Here is a 19572-nt window from a genome sequence, read left to right as displayed (position 1 = left end):
GTTTGGGGGTGTATTGTACTAGCTGATACATTATAACTGTATGAGAAAATGGCCACCAATCGGATTTAAATGCTTTATTGAACAATACAGAAGATACGGGTACTTCTAAGAGCTCGTACAGAATTGTAACATCCGTAGCCATGGTGCAAGCACTTTATAGTTGAAATCTGAATGTTTATGTAGATGTACGGGCCAAAAAGGTAGAACGTGCAAACACTATGTTGAAGTTAATCCACGACAGTCATGACAGATGACCGTCTTAGATCCATGGCTACAATAATATAATTATAGGAATGTATTGACGAATGTATTGGCGGTCAACTAATACGCTGTATAGCAAGTCAACAAAGCCAAAACTATCGTTGAAATGAAAAAGAAGAAAACAAAAAGAAGACAGAAATGGGATTTACTGTCAGGCCATTTTAAAACAACCAACGGGGTCCTTCAGCAGTACCGTTAGCATCGACGAGCAGTTAGCTCCATGGTCAGATAGCTGAAGCTAGTCAGCTAGTGGTCGACACGAGCATCAGTACGACTAAATACCACTCGATTTACACGAAGCACATTGTACCGTAAAACAACCCAGTCCGGCGATCAAAATCTCTTTGAGGACAAAGAGTAAAAAGGTACGAAAATATTGCTATCAAGTAGAATCCCGAATTTCTAACAAAAAATGTATGTAATAGTCGTCGTAATGTCCAGTCATCTTCTCCCGTGACGACCGGACAAAACCAAAGTCGAACCTGTTAAGTTTGCATTGTTTCATTTGAATTATATGTTAACCGTCCAAGAGGCAAGTGTGTATTCGTTTTCTTTAGCTTAAAAACCCCGGAGTCTTTGTGTCGTGGTTTCATCATCATAATAATAATGATGATGATACCCAAGCAGAACCACTATACCTGCTTAGCTTGCAGGCTAGTTAGCCTGCTAACAATGCAACATGGGGGATCAGAACAACAGGGGGATGTTACCTGCTCCTGGACTGTAACAGGGATAACATTACCTCTGTATCTCTGGACTGTAACAGGGATAACATTATCTCTGGACTATAACAGGGATAACATTACCTCTGTATCTCTGGACTGTAACAGGGATAACATTACCTCTGTATCTCTGGACTGTAACAGGGATAACATTACCTCTGTATCTCTGGACTGTAACAGGGATAACATTATCTCTGGACTGTAACAGGGATAACATTACCTCTGTATCTCTGGACTGTAACAGGGATAACATTACACATTACCTCTGTATCTCTGGATTGTAACAGGGATAACATACCTCTGTATCTCTGGACTGTAACAGAGGTAACGTTACCTATCAGTATCTATGGACTGTAACAGAGGTAACGTTACCTATAAGTATCTATGGACTGTAACAGAGGTAACGTTACCTATACGTATCTATGGACTGTAACAGAGGTAACGTTACCTATAAGTATCTATGGACTGTAACAGAGGTAACGTTACCTCTAGGTAACGTTACCTCTGTTACAGTCCATAGATACTAGAGGTAACGTAACCTATCAGTATCTATGGACTGTAACAGAGGTAACTTCACCTATCAGTATCTCTGGACTGTAACAGAGGTAACGTTACCTATCATTATCTATGGACAGTAACAGAGGCAACGTTACCTATCAATATCTATGGACTGTAACAGAGGTAACGTTACCTATCAATATCTATGGACTGTAACAGAGGTAACGTTACCTATCAATATCTATGGACTGTAACAGAGGTAACGTTAACTTTACCTATCAGTATCTATGGACTGTAACAGAGGCAACGTTATCTATCATTATCTATGGACAGTAACAACGTTACCTATCAATATCTATGGACTGTAACAGAGGTAACGTTACATATCAGTATCTGGACTGTAACAGAGGTAACGTTAACTTTACCTATCAGTATCTCTAGACTGTAACAGAGGCAACGTTACCCATCAGTATCTCTGGACTGTAACAGGGTAAACGTTACAGCTTCTGTAATGGGTTAACAGAGCACCATTAGTGGTATCTCAGCTCTCTACTATATTTGCCTTTGTATGATCAATTAAACATCAGTGAGCCTTGACAACTGCCGACACTGAGCTTTGAAAATAATGCCAAAAATATTTACCCAGGTGCTGATTTTATTCGATATATATTGTATGTGATGGAAAGGGTGATGTTTATTTGTCTTGTTAGGGAATACTGAATGTAGGGATTTTTACAGACATATATTGTTGGAAACACTCTGGTAAAGCGCTGTCCTGGCTGAAATCTCACTTTGTAAATAAAAACAAAATGCATGTAGGATGTTTTCGTAAAACTTGGTCAATAGTTTGAGTTTATGAAAGAGATGCAGGTGATTCCTTGGACTTGGAGGTAGGTAGACTAGGTACAGTATAGGTATGGATATACATTATTAAGCTGTAGTAAGGTTAGAAGGGCAGAGACCTAACAATTCTGAAAAAAATCGCCCCCAAAAATCCAGTGGATTTCTGTCATCTAAGAATGGAATGGGCAATACAGTATTTTTTTTATTGCAGCAAAACCATTACTATAAACACGAAATAATAAAGGACCAAAAATGGATAGAGCTGCATGATAATGCTGCTCTATTGGATTTACAGCTTTTAGCTGACATATTGCTCTATCCATAACATAATTATTTGAACACATTTCTTTGAAACCCATATCTAAAATGATTTAGTTATTACAGTGTCAAAAGCCCCAGAAAGGTCTAGAAAAAATCCTATGACACGCATACTCATCATTTTCTAATACAGTGGAGATTTTGATACTGAGATCTATAAGGAGACTTGCGGAGTGATTCTTACAGAAGCCATATTATTTGAAATGGAGGAATCTTTTAATAATAATAATAATAATATACTTTATTTGTATACCACCTTTTATAAGAGCAGAGCCACAAAGTGCTTAACAGAAGAAATCGCAAAACATGACACACCAATAGGCATGACATACAAGCTCTGCTTAGCAGAAAAGAAAAACGCAACACAAGAAATGAATCGATAAACTCAACAATAGATAAAAACAAAAGCTGCATCAACTGTGAAGGTTGGGGGTTAAAAGCAGCTTTGTATAGGAGTTTTCAGAAGTGATTTAAATCGAGACACCGACTCTGCAAGTCTCCTGGGGCAAGGCATTCCAAAGTTTTGGAGCTTGAGTAGCAAGGGCCTCCGGTCTCCTTTTTAGTTCTTAAGCGACACGTTTGAATGGTAAGCACTAAGCAATGGTTCGCCCAATGATCTAAGCTTGCGAGTTGGCTCGTAGGGTTCAAGTAGGTTGATTATAGAATTGTAATTTCTCTCCTAATATAACCTGATTGTGAGTGATCAAATAAGAAAAAAATCAACGAGGGAAATCTGTGTGTGTGGGGGGAAAAAAACAAGAAACACAGGGTCGGTTGTAAAGCCATGAGGTTTGAAAATGCTTTACCCTGTGCAGTTGGTCAGCTTCAAATCAAATATGGATATGTTTTCTTAAACACAGTGCAATTAATTTATACTGCACCAGAGTGCAATTCATTTCAACGGTGGCATTGTTTCTATTGATTACATAATATCTTCTCTTTAGATGCCTTCAGCAATGGTTGGCAACAATGCTGCCCAGTCTGCCAGTCCAGAGTTAGGACCTGGGAATCATTCTGAGGCCATGAAGCAGATTCTGGGAGTGATGGACAAGAAGGTTCGCAACCTGGAGAAGAAAAAGGTAACACAGTTCATTGATGACATTGGTGTTTCAATGTCCTTTCATGGATAACGCAATTCATACACATATAATCTTTCCTTGTAAAGATTCAAATGTGTTTACGTGTGGTTCAAGTTTTGGGGAATAATAACTACAGTTCAAGATTTATGTTATAGCTCGTTTTTGGGTTGAGCAACTTATTGTTTTTATTCTCCTGTCCAATGCTTGAAATATTTCTCCTACAGGGTAAACTGGATGATTATCAAGCTAAGAAGAATAAAGGGGAGGGACTGAATCAGGATCAGCTGGTATGTATAAGACATTGTCTATTCATTTGGACATCTAACTTTTTATTATTTGCAATTTTATTTGTTGTAGCTACTTTGTCCTATAATTCCCTTCAAGTATTTCATTTTGTAAAACATATTTGCCTTATTTTTACATTCTTTGTGCTTCCAACTCTTAAGTTATTTACCTTTTGAAAACCCATCTAAAAAAATGTGTCATATTTTCTTTTAGACTGTTGGCTCATTTTAACCAGAACATTATCAGCTGGTGCTTCCTTTGCTCCCTGTGTCTTCATTCCACCATAAAATAACTCCATTCCACCATAAAATAACTCTCTCTCTCTATATATATATATGTTTTTCTTCTTAATTAAACACTACATTTTCTTCTCTCCATCTCTCCCTTAAAAGGAGGCTTTATCAAGGTCCCTAGAAGTGGTCCACAACCTCGATTTTGCTCGGGAATTGCAGAAGTGCTTCCTGACTTTGGGCCAAGATGTGAGTATGAGTCCCTGCATTATGCTTGTCCCTTTAGCTTACTTATCTGATGAGATATACTGTACGTGTTGTTTTGAATATCATTCATCCATATGTTTCAAAGACTGTCGACCCCAGACTATAGCAGCCTCTGAGAACACCAATCTTGTGTTTTTTTTTATCAGGGTCAGTTGCCCTTTGATTTCACTGTTAGAAATCCTAATCAAGATCAAACTGTACACACTATTGTGATACATATTCCCCATACTTGTCTTTAATATACAGATGCATGTTTTCAGTTGTTACTATACCTAAATAAACGTTAACACTACAGTAACTGATATAGTAGTTGGTAGTATGGATGGATTAAGACTACATTCTCATAGAACAGAAAATAATGGCTAGTAACTCGAAAGTCTTGGAAAATGGGTCCTAAATACATTGTACTCGAGTCATTGGTCAGTGTTCATGGTGTGTGTGTATATATATATATATATATATATATATATATATATATATATATATATATATATATATATATATATATGGCAGTATATGGGTGCTATATAATTCTGTTATTATAAGTCACTTATGTTAAGTGTCTATTTAACAAATATATGGACTAATGTACTCTGGAATTACTCTGGAATATTTTTGTGAGCAGTCTTTTCTGATTTCCCTGTGTGTTCAGATCCAAAAAGCAGCGAAGAAGTCTGCAAGACGGGAGCAGCTGCAACGGGAGGAGATGGAACAGCGGAGGCTGAAGACTGTTTTGGAGCTGCAGTTCTTGTTGGACCGGTTAGGAGATGACAGTGTCAGACAGGACCTCAAACAGTCTGACGCCAGTGGTTCCCCCTTGCTCACTGAGGCAGATCTCACATCGTTTGATGAGTTCTACAAGCTAGTGGGACCTGACAGGGACTATGAAGTCAGGTATGAAATGCTTTGTATTTTTGATGGTTAAGATAAAGAGGAAAGAAATAAATGTTGGTGCTATGGTGTCTTATGTTATAGCAGTTTTTTTTATTAGTTATTTTCTTCCTCGCCCAATTAGCCATTGTCAATTTCCCTCCGTCTGTGTATATGTCAGTATATACACAGACGAATTACATTACCACCAAGGTGATGGGCAGGAACTTTACCCCTGCACCATCCAGATGCCCAGTTGTAGCAGTCATCAACAATATCATTTAGCTCTATGGTCAGTTCTGCCAACCTCACTGAAACAATCTTTCGTTGTTGAGAAATGGATTTGCCGCTTTAAGAAATCAGAAATGTGATTATCCCCCTAGTGACTATCCAGAGGGAAGCTAAAATACATTTCATATAGTCGGTGCTGATCAAACAATATAATTGGCCAAATATAATTTCAGCCTTGATTTTCGGTACTAGGTGACATCATTAATGTGCAGGCTAATATCAACACACAAATTGCCAAATTAATTTGTAGTTAACATATTGTGAAATACTAAACGGTCGCTAGCCTACTTGGGAACGATTCAAGTCGGCAACGAAGCAAATTAGAAATGCATGCCCTATCCGTTTATGCAGTACCTATTATACTTATTGTTGTCAGAGTACCTGTTATACCCATTGTCAGAATACCCAGTGCGGTACCCACTACCATTTGACAGATCCCTGATGTCATCATAAACGGCTGATGAGTTATTTGTTCACACTGCAACTTCTTGGTGCAGCGGCACAAACATCAACCAAAGCTTGTGTGTGTGTCATGAATTGATAGATAGATTACATGTAATTTCCTAGAAGATGTACTTTTCTTAATCATGTTAGATCCAGTGCAGTACATACAATACATTTGTATTTGTTACATCTCATACAAGTAGTAAGTACGCAAGAGTAAAATGTTTTGGTTTTGGCTCTTTGACATTGTTGTAACTAAAACAAACAGGATTCGATAACAGTGTGGATCTCTGACATATTGATGATGAAATGTGGCACTGATTGGTCCAGTGGTTTGCGAAATTAGCTCAGGACAGACAGAACCTCTTATAGACAGCTAGCTGGTTACAGAGCTATGCCGTAAAAACAGCTGGCCTTAGAGTGATGAACTTAATTGTACTTAAGTTTACGACTTTAGCGCACATGCTTGAGAGGCAATGGCTGCATCCAGCAGAGATACGGATTTGTGAAAGAATAATCATTACACCATTATGGCAACTAAATAACTTATGTTAGTTGGCAATTTAACATACAAATGTCAAATTGCCATGGGTAATTATTTGCACCATGGCCATAATTTTCTTTATATAGTATGAATTGATGGATCTTCTTGTTTGACTTGCAGGTTGACTGAGCAGTATGACGGAGCTTCACTACACCTGTGGGAGCTGCTAGAGGGCCGAGATAAGGCTGTGGCAGGAACCACGTGTAAGTTGTCTCACACTTATTTACCTGTTTTCTGTACTGATTTATTTTACAGATAGTAAACGTTTTATTAAGTTTTATGTCTGTTGGTAATTGCAACAATGCCCAAACTACGATGGTGGCATATCTACTGTAGTGTCCAATCCGGTGCACCTTCTGCTTCAAATAACTTATTGACATTGTCAATCGGTCGAAAATTGTCAGTGAAAGAGTTGAGAGACCACCTCTACTCTAACTACTGCAGATGTGCTAGTTATATTGTATCAACATAATGCCATACTGATTTATTCAAATGTAATTTTATTGATTAAAATAACTCCCTAATTGTAGCTTTACACTTAATCCAGAAAGGCTTGTGTGACTATAAATTGACATCCTATTAAAGAGAGTCCCAGGTTATTTGGCTGTCACTATGGGCGGATTCAGACTGGGTCCGATTGATTCGAACCGTTCCCGAGTACGATTGGCCTCTCCCAGCTGGCCAGCATTCACATTGGCCAATATTCTTCCGTACCTGAGAACAGATCATAAACAGTAATGGTAAATATGTGCCTCATGGGGGGCTGTTGACTATGGGGCTTTGGGAGATAGAGAATGTCATTCACAGAAGAAGAGTCACTTGTCAGAGTTTAGAGTGAATAATAAAGTTTGACTGTGTTCCTGACGTTGTCTTGAGTTATAATAACTGAACAACAATACACAACCAAAGCAGTGTGTGCGTTGGTCTTCGAAACCTCAAAATGTAACGTCGTATCTGTTATTATCAATATGATACTGACGTCACTATCGCACCCTTGGTATTTTAGCAGTGACTTCACAGACTAATCCTTGGTATATTCATCCTAGTGGCAGCGTTACGCTACACACGTGTTTTTTGTTTATGTTTTTTCACGGCTCGCGCTACTCAAACACTAGCGGGATTATTATTTCTTGTCAACATTCTGAATGTAGAACTATGAGAAGGTATAACCCAGCTAAAATAATGTGTCATTATAAAAATATATAAAGCATATATGTGATTAGAAGTCCACTTCCTTCTGTTGATACGGATGTCTTCACATTGCATCGTTCCGTACCCGAGTACGCATGATCCGGATCCGAGACTACCTCCGGAGGCGGTCTCCGGTACGGTACGGTGATCCGTTCCGGGGAACGATGCGCAACGTTCGCACCAACCCAAGTGGTCCGGGGTGCGCACTCGGGACCATAGTTTGAATCCGCCCTATGGCTCATAGATTACTGTATCCAAGTTATCTTTATCAGCTTTATCATTGATGTAAAGAGCCTTGCATCCAATTGGTCAAAGATTACTTAAATAAAAAATGTATTGTTTGTGTAGGTACATTTATCAGACAGACGTCCAACATATTTTTAAGTCCAAATGTTTTTCTACTTCATTCCGGTGTCGTGTTAAATATGGATCAGCGTGAATAATGGTCAGTGTGCAACCTATCTTAACAAGAGACCTAATCATTGGTTAATCAACACCCTACAAATTTACAACAATTCTGTTGATAGGTACTAGATATATATCTATCATCCCAGTTGGTTTATTGAACCAATGTGTAGCACAGCCAATTGTAATATTTAGCCACCCACCACATGCTGGTATTTTGCTTCAGACTACACAGAAACCTACTGTTCAAAACTTTATATTTTTATCAGGGAATTCTGAGTTCAATTGTTCTGGTTGCTATTGTTTACATCATTTTCTTGTCATTGCTTGTTGATCAATTGATACTGGTTCTTATTACAAGGACCAAGACGTGTGTGGCATTTTAGGTTTAGGTTGTTGAGGGGTGCTTCTCATTCTGATTGTCTGTCTACTCAAAAGGTATTTGTAACGTTAGTGAGAAGCCATGTCAGTCATACTTGGCCTCAGTAAAGTTCCAAGATATATTCATGGGGGCTCTAATTGTTCTGTTCTTATTTCTGGGTAACTTATTTGGTGTTTACTACAACGGAACACTGAGAAACAGGCTCTCATAGGCTACTGTATTTTCCCGCATAGTCCTATTTAATAGAGGCCTTTCCTCTAAGCTGCTTAAAGATCAACATAAGATTGATCTGTGAGCTTAAGTTTATAATCATGGGGGGTTGTTTTTCTTTTTCTACATTATTGTAATCAAAAACAGTTCCATTTAACTGTATGTATGTATACAAAGGAGACAGTAGTTGTTAAAATGCTTCTATTTTCTGACATTGTAGCACTCTCCCAAGGTTAAATATTTTTCTAATTAAGGAATCTCAGATAAATAGCTTAGGTTTGGAAGTAACATTACTAACACCTGCTATTAATACAATACAAAGGAATTTGTTACGGTATGTAAAGTTGAACTGTAATTAACAACACTTCTGATCTCACCAAAGCACCAAGCTCAACTATACAACTCCAATTCAGTTTACCTTAAATTCTTATGCTACATTGCATTAACAGGAGTGCTGAGAGTGTGCATTCCGGAATTGCTGGTTGGTTGTTTTCATCATAATATCAAATTTTTCGTTAACACTGCAGCTTCTTTTACGTCCCAAATTCTTTGTTTCCAGACAAGGCACTAAAGGACACTCTGGACAAGGTGCTGCTGAGTGGCTACTTTGACCGAGCGCAAACGCATCAGAATGGAGTGTGTGAAGAAAAGGAGGAAGAGGAGGAGGAAGCCGTGGTGGTTGAATCCAAGCCTGTGGAGCAGCCGTCAGAACCTGGTAGCTACAGTCACACTGCTAACACACATGGATGTAGAGTAGTGGTTCTCAAACGTTTTTGAGAACCCCCAAATTGAAATGTGTTTGGCTGCGGACCCCCATCTGAAAATATTTTGTCAGGGACGCCATACAAGATTTATGTTGTTTAAAATGGTTATTTTTAAATAGGCAATGTAAATAGATTTCAAGTGGTTAAATGGACTTTATGCTATATTAGCTAATTTAGCTGGGAACCCCCTTAAGGACCACTGGGGGTCCCCAGAACCCCCTTTGAGAACCACATATTGTTGATGGATGAGACTGATGTGTTTGTGATGGTTTTTATTTGTTTTTCAGAAGGAACGGCTACTGAAGAATATACAGAGACTGTTCAAGTGGAATCCACAGAGGTGAGGTTTCCATGGCAACTGATGGTGTTTTAAAAGTATGTGTAAAATATGATGTGTTTGGATCAATAGACGTGGTAGCATTCACTTCAGGGTGCTGGGCCAGGACACTAGATTCAATGTTCAGTTGAGTTTGTGAAGCAAGGCATGCAGTCTCAGGCTTTCATGGGACTGTTGCTATAGCAGTGGACAGCTGAGGGTGTGAGTGATCAGCTGGGCTCAAAATTACTGATAGATCTGGATTGTGGTGGTTTTACTGTATATACTGTTTGTTTTTTGTACATACCATATATGTATGCATCTATGTGTAGGAAATCAAAGAAAATAATTTATTATCTTTGCCGTCTTTTGGGGCAAGAAGACAGATTCTTATTTTGTTTTTCACTTCTGTTATTATGAGTGTTCTAAGGGATATTTCACTTTCAACTAAAATAAGCATTAAAACAATATATAAAGCATAAATGGAAAAAGTAATGGAAAAATCACGCCCCCCTCGCGCATTAGAAGGACATTCTAATATGTGAGAGGGCCGTGATCTTTCCATTAGTTTTTTTATTAAAAGAATGTTTATTTGAAAGTGAAATATCCTTTTCAGTACTGTATTACCACCTGATATGGATGTTTGTTTGTTGCCTTGAAGTCACAACTTCGCAACAACTGAACATTTATTCAAAGATTGTTGGTCAACCACTTGAGAGACTAGTTTATGCATCTACATATAATAATGGTATACAAGGAATATCACTTCAAACACTAGCCATGTTTTGAATGGAGAATATACACACAAGTTAAGTTCCAAAATTCAATAAGGTCAGACCTTATTGAATTGAATATTGTCCTTTGTTTGGGGCTAAATTTAGAACCTGGCCAAGGGCCAGTAGAATAATGAAGGACATCACTGCTTTTGTCTGCATGTTATTATGCATATATGTAATTCATTTGTGCTTCTTTTGTCACGTCAAATGTGTATATTATGTGTTGCATACTGTATAGGGCTTTTATGTCCCAAGTCAAATTTAAGTGTAAACTGATAAAGTAATATCGTTTGTGATCTTGTTCTGCTTTTGCAGTTTGTAAACAGACAGTTCATTCCAGAAACATCGTACAGCGGCACAGACAAAGACCAAGTGGAGGAGTGGGCGGTGGAGGCCCAGGTATGCACTGTATTTACTGTCGGTTATCCATATCAGTCAGGGTTTCAGTAGATCCCTTTTTTGCATCCCTCCTGTACCTTCCATTGACTGCTGTGTGTTGGGGACAGATGGTGAATTCCCTACAGCACCAGCCCCCTGCCACATTGGTCCAAGAACCACCCCACACTGTGAACCAAGACCCTGGCCAGACCCAGACTGGTGCGGACCCAGTGGTCAGAAAGCAGGCGGTGCAGGACCTCATGGCCCAGATGCAGGGGACCTATAACTTTATGCAGGTGAAAAGGACCTATTCACAAAGAAGGGCCTGTCACAATTGTTACACTGATCGCAATTATTTGAGATAATCACAATTATTTTGCATAATCGTTTCCATTCATAGGTACAAGTTGATTGAATCACGCCGAATTGTGAGATTGTAGATCTGCTATTTCCGCCCATTTTAGAAAAATGTTGATGGTATAAATTTATGAAATGCATAGCCATTGACAGTCATTTATTTGTATATTTATGTGTTTGTAATTTTTTACAAAGCCTAAAAGCCAAATCGAAAGGTAATATATATTTATAGGTTCCAATGTTCAAAGCCAAATAAACAATTAAATCGTTAATCAGCAATTATTTACATGACAATCGTCAACTAATATTTCATGATCGTGCTGCTATACATTAAACTTTTGTGTGGCTACACAAGGCACATACAGTATATAGTACCATTTTACGTTCTCTACATAGCTGACATATGACCGAACCTGAAATATTGTCTTTGGTTCTTTAGGACTCCATGTTGGAGTTTGATGGACCAGCCCTGGATCCAGCCATTGTGTCTGCCCAGCCCATGAAACCTGTGCAGACAGTGGAACTACAGCAGATGGGTTGTGCTCCAGGTCATTAACCATTTTTTTATGAAAATCGTTTGTTCTTTGATAAATAATAAATGTTTAATTAGGGCCCGTGTTACATGCAGGAGCCTTATAGCAATCCCTCTCTGTCCGTCCATAAACAAAGCGTAGTATTATTGTTGCTCTGAACTGTCATTTAGGAGAAAAACGATTGGGTAAGATAGCTTTTAAGTGTGTGTCTTTGCAACTTACTGTCAATTTATTTCCTCCTGAACAGCCCACTCAGAGCCTCGACTACCCCAAACAAACACAGTTCCTGGAACGCAAGAATCATCCCAAGTAAGTACGATGGAAGCAATGAGAGAAATAGTTCTGTAAAAATTGATGGAAGACCATTACAGTAATCTAACCTAAAATATAAAAGCAGCTAAGTACATCCTGAAGAAAGCCCATTTGTGTATTTTCTTTGCTATCGCTTGGCCCATTAAGTAGACTTAAAAAAATAAATAAAAGGCAGAGTGTCTAGGTTTCTTCTATCTTGCTCAGTTGTTGCCCTCAAAACTTCTCTTTTTTTCTCACAGGGCTCCATGGCATCAACCTCACCCCTCCTCTACCAACCCTCTAACACAACAGAGCCCTGCTCGCAGACAGAGCCCAGCAATCCCAGCCAGGTAAACCCATTGCTTTACCTCACTGGTCATTGGTTGTCTGTGTAGGCATGTGCCTGTGGATACGGTACATTCAAAATGAGAGGTAGATGTTAGTCAACAGGCACTCATCAGAGCTGTCCTTAAGTGTGTCTGAATGCTGTTGGTGTTTGCCTTGTCTGTTTCCCCTTACCATCTCCTCAATCCTTCTTTCCTTCCTTCCTTCCTACCTTCCGTCCGTCCTTCCTTCCTCCCTCCCTCGTCCCTCCCCAGGCTTCGATGTCCCTGTCTTCTGAGCAGCCCCCTGCCCCGTCCTCCCTGCCCCCCGCCTTCCCACCTGTCTCCAAACCGCCCCACAGTGGAGGCATCAATGTGAACGCAGCACCATTCCAGTCCATGCAAGCGGTAGGCTTTGTAAATGGATTTAACAATACAACACTTACAACAAGCCAGGTTCCATGTTCATTCTAACGTGGTATGGTTATCAATTTAAATTACTATGTAACATTGAACACACATTGAACACTATACATGAAGAGCAACAGATAATTAGGCAGTCATTTCTCCCGGTAGGCCACTGCGTCTTTCACTTTTCATCTCCTCCTCTCCACTGAATGCCCCTCTTTTCTTTCTCTCATGACTAATTGACTATATAAAGCTTCAGAATCAACTGCAAGGGAATGTGCAGTTTTATGGCAAAAATGAAATCCAAAAATTGTCATTATCTACTCACCCTTATATTAGTTGAAAAGAGTTTCTTTTTCCACAAAACAATTGTTTGCTAGCACTGCTCTGTAGCAACTTTCTCAAACAATGAAGCCAACGGTGACCAGTCCTTAATAGTTCCTCTATCTATCTATCTATCTCAAGGTCGTCGGGCTCGGGAATCAAACTTGCGACTCGCTGTCAGGCTGCATTAGAGCCTATATTTGGTTGGTATGCACCTTAACCACTAGGCCATCGGTGCTCAATTTCCAAAATAATGACCAGTACATTACTCCATACAGCAAAATCCACGTTTTCTGAAGCCAAACAATTGCATGTGGAATGAAAAAAATGTGTTCATCGTTGATTAGTCACCATTACAATGAGGTATAACTTGTAATGATCGTGGAATGAACAACACAGCTAAACGTGTAGATGGCACCCCCCAAAAAGAAAAAAAAAATCCCCCAATATGCTTCTGTTGGCACTGGCTCTTGTTTTGAGTGACCTGCCACACAGGTGTGTGACTGGCACCTGAGCATGGGTCCTGTAACTTTGTTGAGTTTGTGTATGCTCCAAGCAGCAACACTGCCCGCATGGAAAGATGCCACGTTTCTCCCTTCAGCATAAGGCCTGTGCAATAGGCCAAGTGGAAGCTGGTGTTTCGTTACGCAGAGTGGCAGCATTATTTGGTGTCAGCCCTGGTACCATTTCCAAACTTGGGACTAAGTTCCGCGAGACTGGTGAAGACAAACATCCCAAGAATACCGGTTCCTCACCCTTGCTTCACTGAGGAACCATAGGCCTAGATTTTGTAACCTCTGTGCCCAGAGTCACATGTTTTTTGATGTATTTTTGTGTCAATTATGATGTACTTTCTTATTTTCTATTAATGTACTGATTTACGTATTTATGTGTAAGAAGCCATGTGGGTTATTTCATGTTCATATTATGGCTGGTGTACATATTATTGCTGCGAGTTGGGCAGTGATTGGAAAACCACAGACCAAGACTCACCCATCATGCTAGCCCGATTGAGTTGATTGGCACTCAGAATGTTTGTGGCACCTGGAGAGGGTGACTCTGGCAAGCCAGAGAGGATTCTTTCCTAATTCTTGCTATTCGTTTCGGATTTGAAGGGCCATCTCTGCTGGAGTGAAACCTGTACTTTCCTGCCACGCAGAATTTATTGCAAAACTGAACTCTGAAAGCCACATGTATTGTTTGTCTTTGACAAAGGATGTCATCATTGTCTTTAATGTGCGATTGACGCGTTCGTTGTCAGTGGGCCAACTGTAGTCCGTGTATGGTGCCATCCAGAGAACGAGATGCCAAACCAGTCCCAAAGCTAAAGGCAGTCCAGGTTATGGGTTCAGTGGGAGGTGGAAGGGGGTTGAGTTACATAACAGCATTACAGCAAAGCTTGCCTCCCGGTCTCCTAAAACGCTGAATAGTCGCGAACCTCGATGTACTCCTCATCAAACACCATCTAATGTTTGTCCTCGCCTGTCCCCTGTACGCACACCATATGGCGCTCTGCTGTCTCTGCTGTAAGTATAACATACATACAAGCTTTCGAATGCGTGGACATCTACATCTTTGCAGCTGCTGCACTTCCACCTGATTCCTCAAGTTTCTTCCCCGTCCATGTGCATGTGTACGTGACACCGCCGTGCACTGAGGGGCTCGGTGACAGCTGCAGTCTCTGCTCCTCTCCTTCCAACATCTTTCTATAGATTTTGACCTCCATGTCCAGGGCCAGCTTGACATCCAGCAGGCTGAGCATCTTGCATGTCTGCATCTCCTGCTCCTTAAAAAAAAATGCATCCCAAGATTTTTGTAACCCATTTTTTTCACCCAGTGCCAATTGCCTAAGCTGTAATCCTGGGCACTACTCTCCCTCTGCCAGCCTGGGGAGAGCCCTGAACTGAGCTCATGCCTCCTTCAATACATGAGGAGTGAGCAGGCCACTTATCACCTGACAGGGGGGAGTTTCCCCGGTAGCACGTGGAAGGAACACGTTATTCCAACCAGTTCCTTAACCCTCCATCAGGCGCCCCGGCTGACCAGGGGGAGGCAGTATAGAGACTAGATTACTGCATGTTTTTAGTGAGGGTAACTACCCTAGGGGACACGGGGAGAACATGCAGACTCCACATAGAAAGGCCCTTTCGCCAACCCCACCTAGCGTATGGGCACTGATGACACGGAGGAGAGAACATGCCCACGGCGTCCCGATGCGAATCAAACCCAGGACCTTCTAGCTGTGAGGTGACTGCACTACCGACTGCGCCACCGTGTCCCCATCTCCTGCTCCTTCTGACCGAGCCTCTGACTCCACAGCTACAGCTCCCTGTAACTCTGTGCCCAGAGTCACTTTTTTCTATGTATTTTTGTGTCAATGATGATGTGCTTTCTTATTTTCTATTAATGTACTGATTTATGTTCTATAAGAAGCTGTGTGTTATTTCATGTTCATATTATGGCTGGTGTGCATATAATTGCTGTTGGGCAGTGATTGGAAAACCCAGCCCAAGACTCACCTATCACGCTAGCCTGATTGAGTTGATTGGCCCTCAGAATGTTTCTGGCACCTGGAGAGGGTGACTCTGACAGGCCAGGGTTAATGTGTACAGAGAGACAACTGTAGGAGCAAGAGGATTCTTAACCAAGTCTTGCTATTTGTTTCGGATTGGATTTCCCACTGGATGGATGAAGATGACTGAATTGTGGATTCTTTTCTGGGTTGAGGATTTCTATCCTCAACCCAGACTGTGCGGAGGAGTTTGACATTTCCCTCATATTGCTACAATTGGTGTCATAAATAAGTTTACATGCAAGATTTGCACAACGGTACCAAAGACGGATGTCAAAGTTGCAGGATCCATGCTCAGGTACTTGCCAGCAAATCTTGCGGCTGACACCAAATGGTACCGTAACGGAACACCAGCTTCCACTTGCCCAGTGTTGCTGCTTGGAGCATACACAAACTCAACAAAGTTGCAAGACCCATGCCCAGGTGCCAATCACACCTGTGACTGGCACACACCTCTCAGCAGGTGTGTGCTGGCAGGTCGCTCAAAACAAGAGCGATTACCAAAAGAAGCATATATTGGGAGATTTTGGCAAATTCTTTGGAGGTCCTACCCACACGTTTAGCCATGTTACTCATTCCACAATCCTTACAAGTTATACCTTGTTGTAAAGGTGACTAATCAACGATAAAAAATATATAAAATACAATACCAATTGGTATTATTGAAGTAATCGACCGCTGTCAAATTCTGAACTTTTTATGAGGAACACAATTTTATACTGTGTTTGTGTGTGTGTGTGTATATATAGTGGGGGTCCCTGCTTCATCTCTCAGCTAACCACTTAAGCCCTATATACTTTGTCGTATCACAAATGGTGAAACGAGCCAATCTACAAGCTCACAATCTGTCACATCGCGAGCTTGTAATGTAGATGGACTAGTTAAAAGAAAATGTCACCTACTGTATAATGACATGTTAACGGACTGGTCAAAATCGGCCGAAGAAAGCTCCTACAGAGCTGTGCCGGCAAACTGTCAGATGTTTTACAAAGAAAACTTTGTCTGTGTTTCAACTGGCATGAGGGTGAGCAGATAATGTGATGACTTTCATTGTTGGGTAAAATCTTCTGTTAAAGATATTTAATCTTAGATCTAGCCGGACTTAATGGAGGAAATACATTTTCATGTGTGTTATTGCATGAGCATTTGCCATTTTAACACGTTTTTTCCCCCTCCCCCATAGGTATTTAACTTGAATGCCCCTGTGCCTCCAAACACTGATGGTCAAGCAGATTCTCTGAAGCAGCCGGGCCAGTTCCCTAGTGGTTATGGTCCAGGATTTAGCAGCCAAGCAGAGCATGTTGTAGACCAGTCTGACATCCCACAGGAAGCATTGCAGTCAGGTGAGGGAGATTTGCCTCGATTGCTAATAGTTTTTAGTATAGATTGTGTTGGGGACTAGAGAAATATAAATGGATTAAACTCCACTTTATGGAATGACAGGTAATTTAAAACCTTAAAAATAACTGCTGCTTTCGGATTAGCATAATTAAACATCAACTTGCTCCACAGAATTAGAGGAAGTACAGTATTTTTTGTTTGCTCTTACTCAGTTGGGGGGTTCCAAACCCAAGACCAGGTCATGACCCCGGCAGCTGGGCACCAGCAGTCATCACAAGGTCCAGGGTTTAACCGTTCGGGCCAGTCCTTCTATAACAGCAGGGCCATACCCAGGGGTGGACCACGAAATGCCCGTGGCATGATGAATGGCTACCGTGGATCCTCAAACGGTTTCAGAGGTAGGAGCCTCATTTGAAATGTTCTATGAGGTACCAATGTGACGCAACGTTACATAGCGATGGCTACATTCCCATGCGTTCGTCAGAAAACTACCACAAGGTGTTAAGCCTGATTTATAATTGGTTGCATGCCAGTGTCGTGAACCAAAAATAGCCGATGTACAAGCTTACAATGGGTCACGCTGCAGCTCGTGGTGAGCTTGTAGCGCTGCTATTTTCAGTGCGCAACACCAGTGCGCAAACAAAGTATAAATCAAACCTTACTTGTGCATAGAAACATTTTATACAGTATTTAGAAGATGGCAGAATGGTATGAGTCAACAGATTTTGTATTTTGTCTGCAGGGGCATATGATGGCTATCGCGCTCCTTTCTCAAACACTCCAAACAGTGGTTATGGTCAAACTCAGTTTAACACGCCCCGCGACTATTCAAATAGCACCTACCAGCGGGTAAGGATTCCATTATCACTTCTTTAAAGTAAACATATCTTTAGTTCCGACACACTGTACCATCTCTTATTGCATACCTGCCAACATTAGACTGACTTGGTACTCACTTAGTATTCACTGACTTAGTATTAACATTATGGCCCTGGCTGCATATCAGTGGGATGTGTAACACCCATGGGCATGCTCACTTTTACCAGAGTCTGGGTTGAGTTATCCAAAATTAAGGATATTTTCAGGAGAAATTAGAATTCAGAAGCACGGCAGGAGAAAGGGTAAAAATTCAGAAGTCCTGCCATATTCAGATGTGTTGGCAGGTATGTCTTATTGTGGCCTGTACCATGTTGTCATCAGTTGACTTTCTCAGGCGTCATCTTCAAAAGGCTGTATAAAAATGTATCTTGAGGTCATTTCTAAATGTCCTGTTCTGTTTCCTAAAGGAGGGCTATCAGCAAGGCTACAAACGGGGAGCTGCCCAGGGACCTCGAGGTTGTTCCCGAGGTAATGCTCAAGCGATGAGATCCTAAGCGATCTTAAAGACTGTCGAGTTCAGCCATGTTGAACATTCAGAATTTATGAATGTGTTTGCCCATGAGTACACTTTTATAACAAGTTTTTGTTTCCCATTGGTCAAATTTATTTTTTATTTTTCATTTATTTTTGGGCCTCCTTATCAGAGTCAGCCTGCTTTGGTATGTCTAGATATTCGTACATGTTTTAACACGCACTGCAGAACTTGACATCCACTTAGATTTATCAGCAAGTCTGTGTGTTTAAAACAAATAGATATTCCTGTAAACTTGAAAGATTTCATTAATTTATTTTTTGTACAAAATAAATGCAAAAAATACCCTGCCACTGTCGGTCCAATCCCATGAAATCTGACATGTTTTCTTTCACAACCCCATGACGTCTCCCTCTCTTTTTTGTTTCGTTTTTTTTTCCTTTTCTTTTTGATGCTTTTTGTTTTCATAGCAGCTCTTAATATTTTTATTTTTTCACTCGCCCCTCCTAGCACCATCACCTTTGTAAGCTGATGTTATCAGTTGAGAGACTGTTTCAATAAAGATGTGTTATATTACCTTCTGTCTGCTGCTAGTTTTCTTTTGGTTTGGTCCTGGGTTGCGTCCTGTTATTTGGCTGCCTTTGGGGCTTGCTACCTTGGAAAGCCTTTCTGTTCTTTGGGGCTGAAGTGGGTTGGTTCAGTTGGAGGATTTTGTTGGCCATCAGTCCTGTCTGCCTTTCTCCCCTCCTTACTTGCTGACCCTTGCATTCCAGTATGAGTACTCTGTCTTCTGTCATAGGGGCATATATCTATCTAAAAAACAAATTATTCTCAAAGCCTCTGGAAGTGAGCATGTGAAGTGTGGATGGACTTCACTTTGGCTCCATTTGGCAAAAAGACTGCATGTTTAGCCGATACTGCTGTGCTCAAGGAAAATATGACTCAATAGGATTTTCTTTACCTGGCCTATGAATTGTGCTCGGGATTTATTTTACCTC

General features: G+C 40.6%; 1 protein-coding gene across 4 annotated transcripts; it reads left to right on the top strand.

The window, feature by feature from the left end:
- Positions 1–491: 491 nt before the first annotated feature.
- caprin1a (cell cycle associated protein 1a) lies at positions 492–19152 on the top strand. Of its 4 annotated transcripts, none has more exons than XM_084062451.1 (18): positions 492–626; positions 3587–3721; positions 3946–4008; positions 4399–4485; positions 5156–5397; positions 6773–6855; positions 9400–9555; positions 9892–9944; positions 11012–11095; positions 11203–11370; positions 11871–11979; positions 12212–12273; positions 12516–12605; positions 12855–12986; positions 17066–17225; positions 17457–17621; positions 17966–18072; positions 18510–19152. In XM_084062451.1, exons 2-18 carry the CDS (start codon positions 3587–3589, stop codon positions 18594–18596), a joined length of 1983 nt encoding a protein of 660 aa, XP_083918577.1. In that variant the 5' UTR covers positions 492–626; the 3' UTR covers positions 18597–19152. The 4 variants fall into 4 exon arrangements, with proteins under 4 accessions (XP_083918577.1, XP_083918576.1, XP_083918579.1 ...); XM_084062450.1 differs by having other exon boundaries at positions 17436–17621; XM_084062453.1 differs by lacking the exon at positions 12855–12986 and having other exon boundaries at positions 17436–17621.
- The last annotated feature ends 420 nt before the right edge of the window (positions 19153–19572 follow it).

Source organism: Gymnoscopelus microlampas (assembly GCF_963454915.1).
Source record: "Gymnoscopelus microlampas genome assembly, chromosome: 1".
Taxonomy (NCBI): domain Eukaryota; kingdom Metazoa; phylum Chordata; class Actinopteri; order Myctophiformes; family Myctophidae; genus Gymnoscopelus; species Gymnoscopelus microlampas.
Note: the sequence above shows the minus strand (reverse complement) of the source record. Positions and strands in the feature narration are given on the sequence as shown.

Coding starts and splice junctions, on each gene's coding strand:
- caprin1a (XM_084062450.1), top strand. CDS start 3,587: ATGCCTTCAGCAATGGTTGGCAACAATGCTGCCCAGTCTGCCAGTCCA. Junction 3,722..3,945: donor GCAACCTGGAGAAGAAAAAG/GTAACACAGTTC, acceptor TTTCTCCTACAG/GGTAAACTGGATGATTATCA. Junction 9,556..9,891: donor GGAGCAGCCGTCAGAACCTG/GTAGCTACAGTC, acceptor TTTGTTTTTCAG/AAGGAACGGCTACTGAAGAA.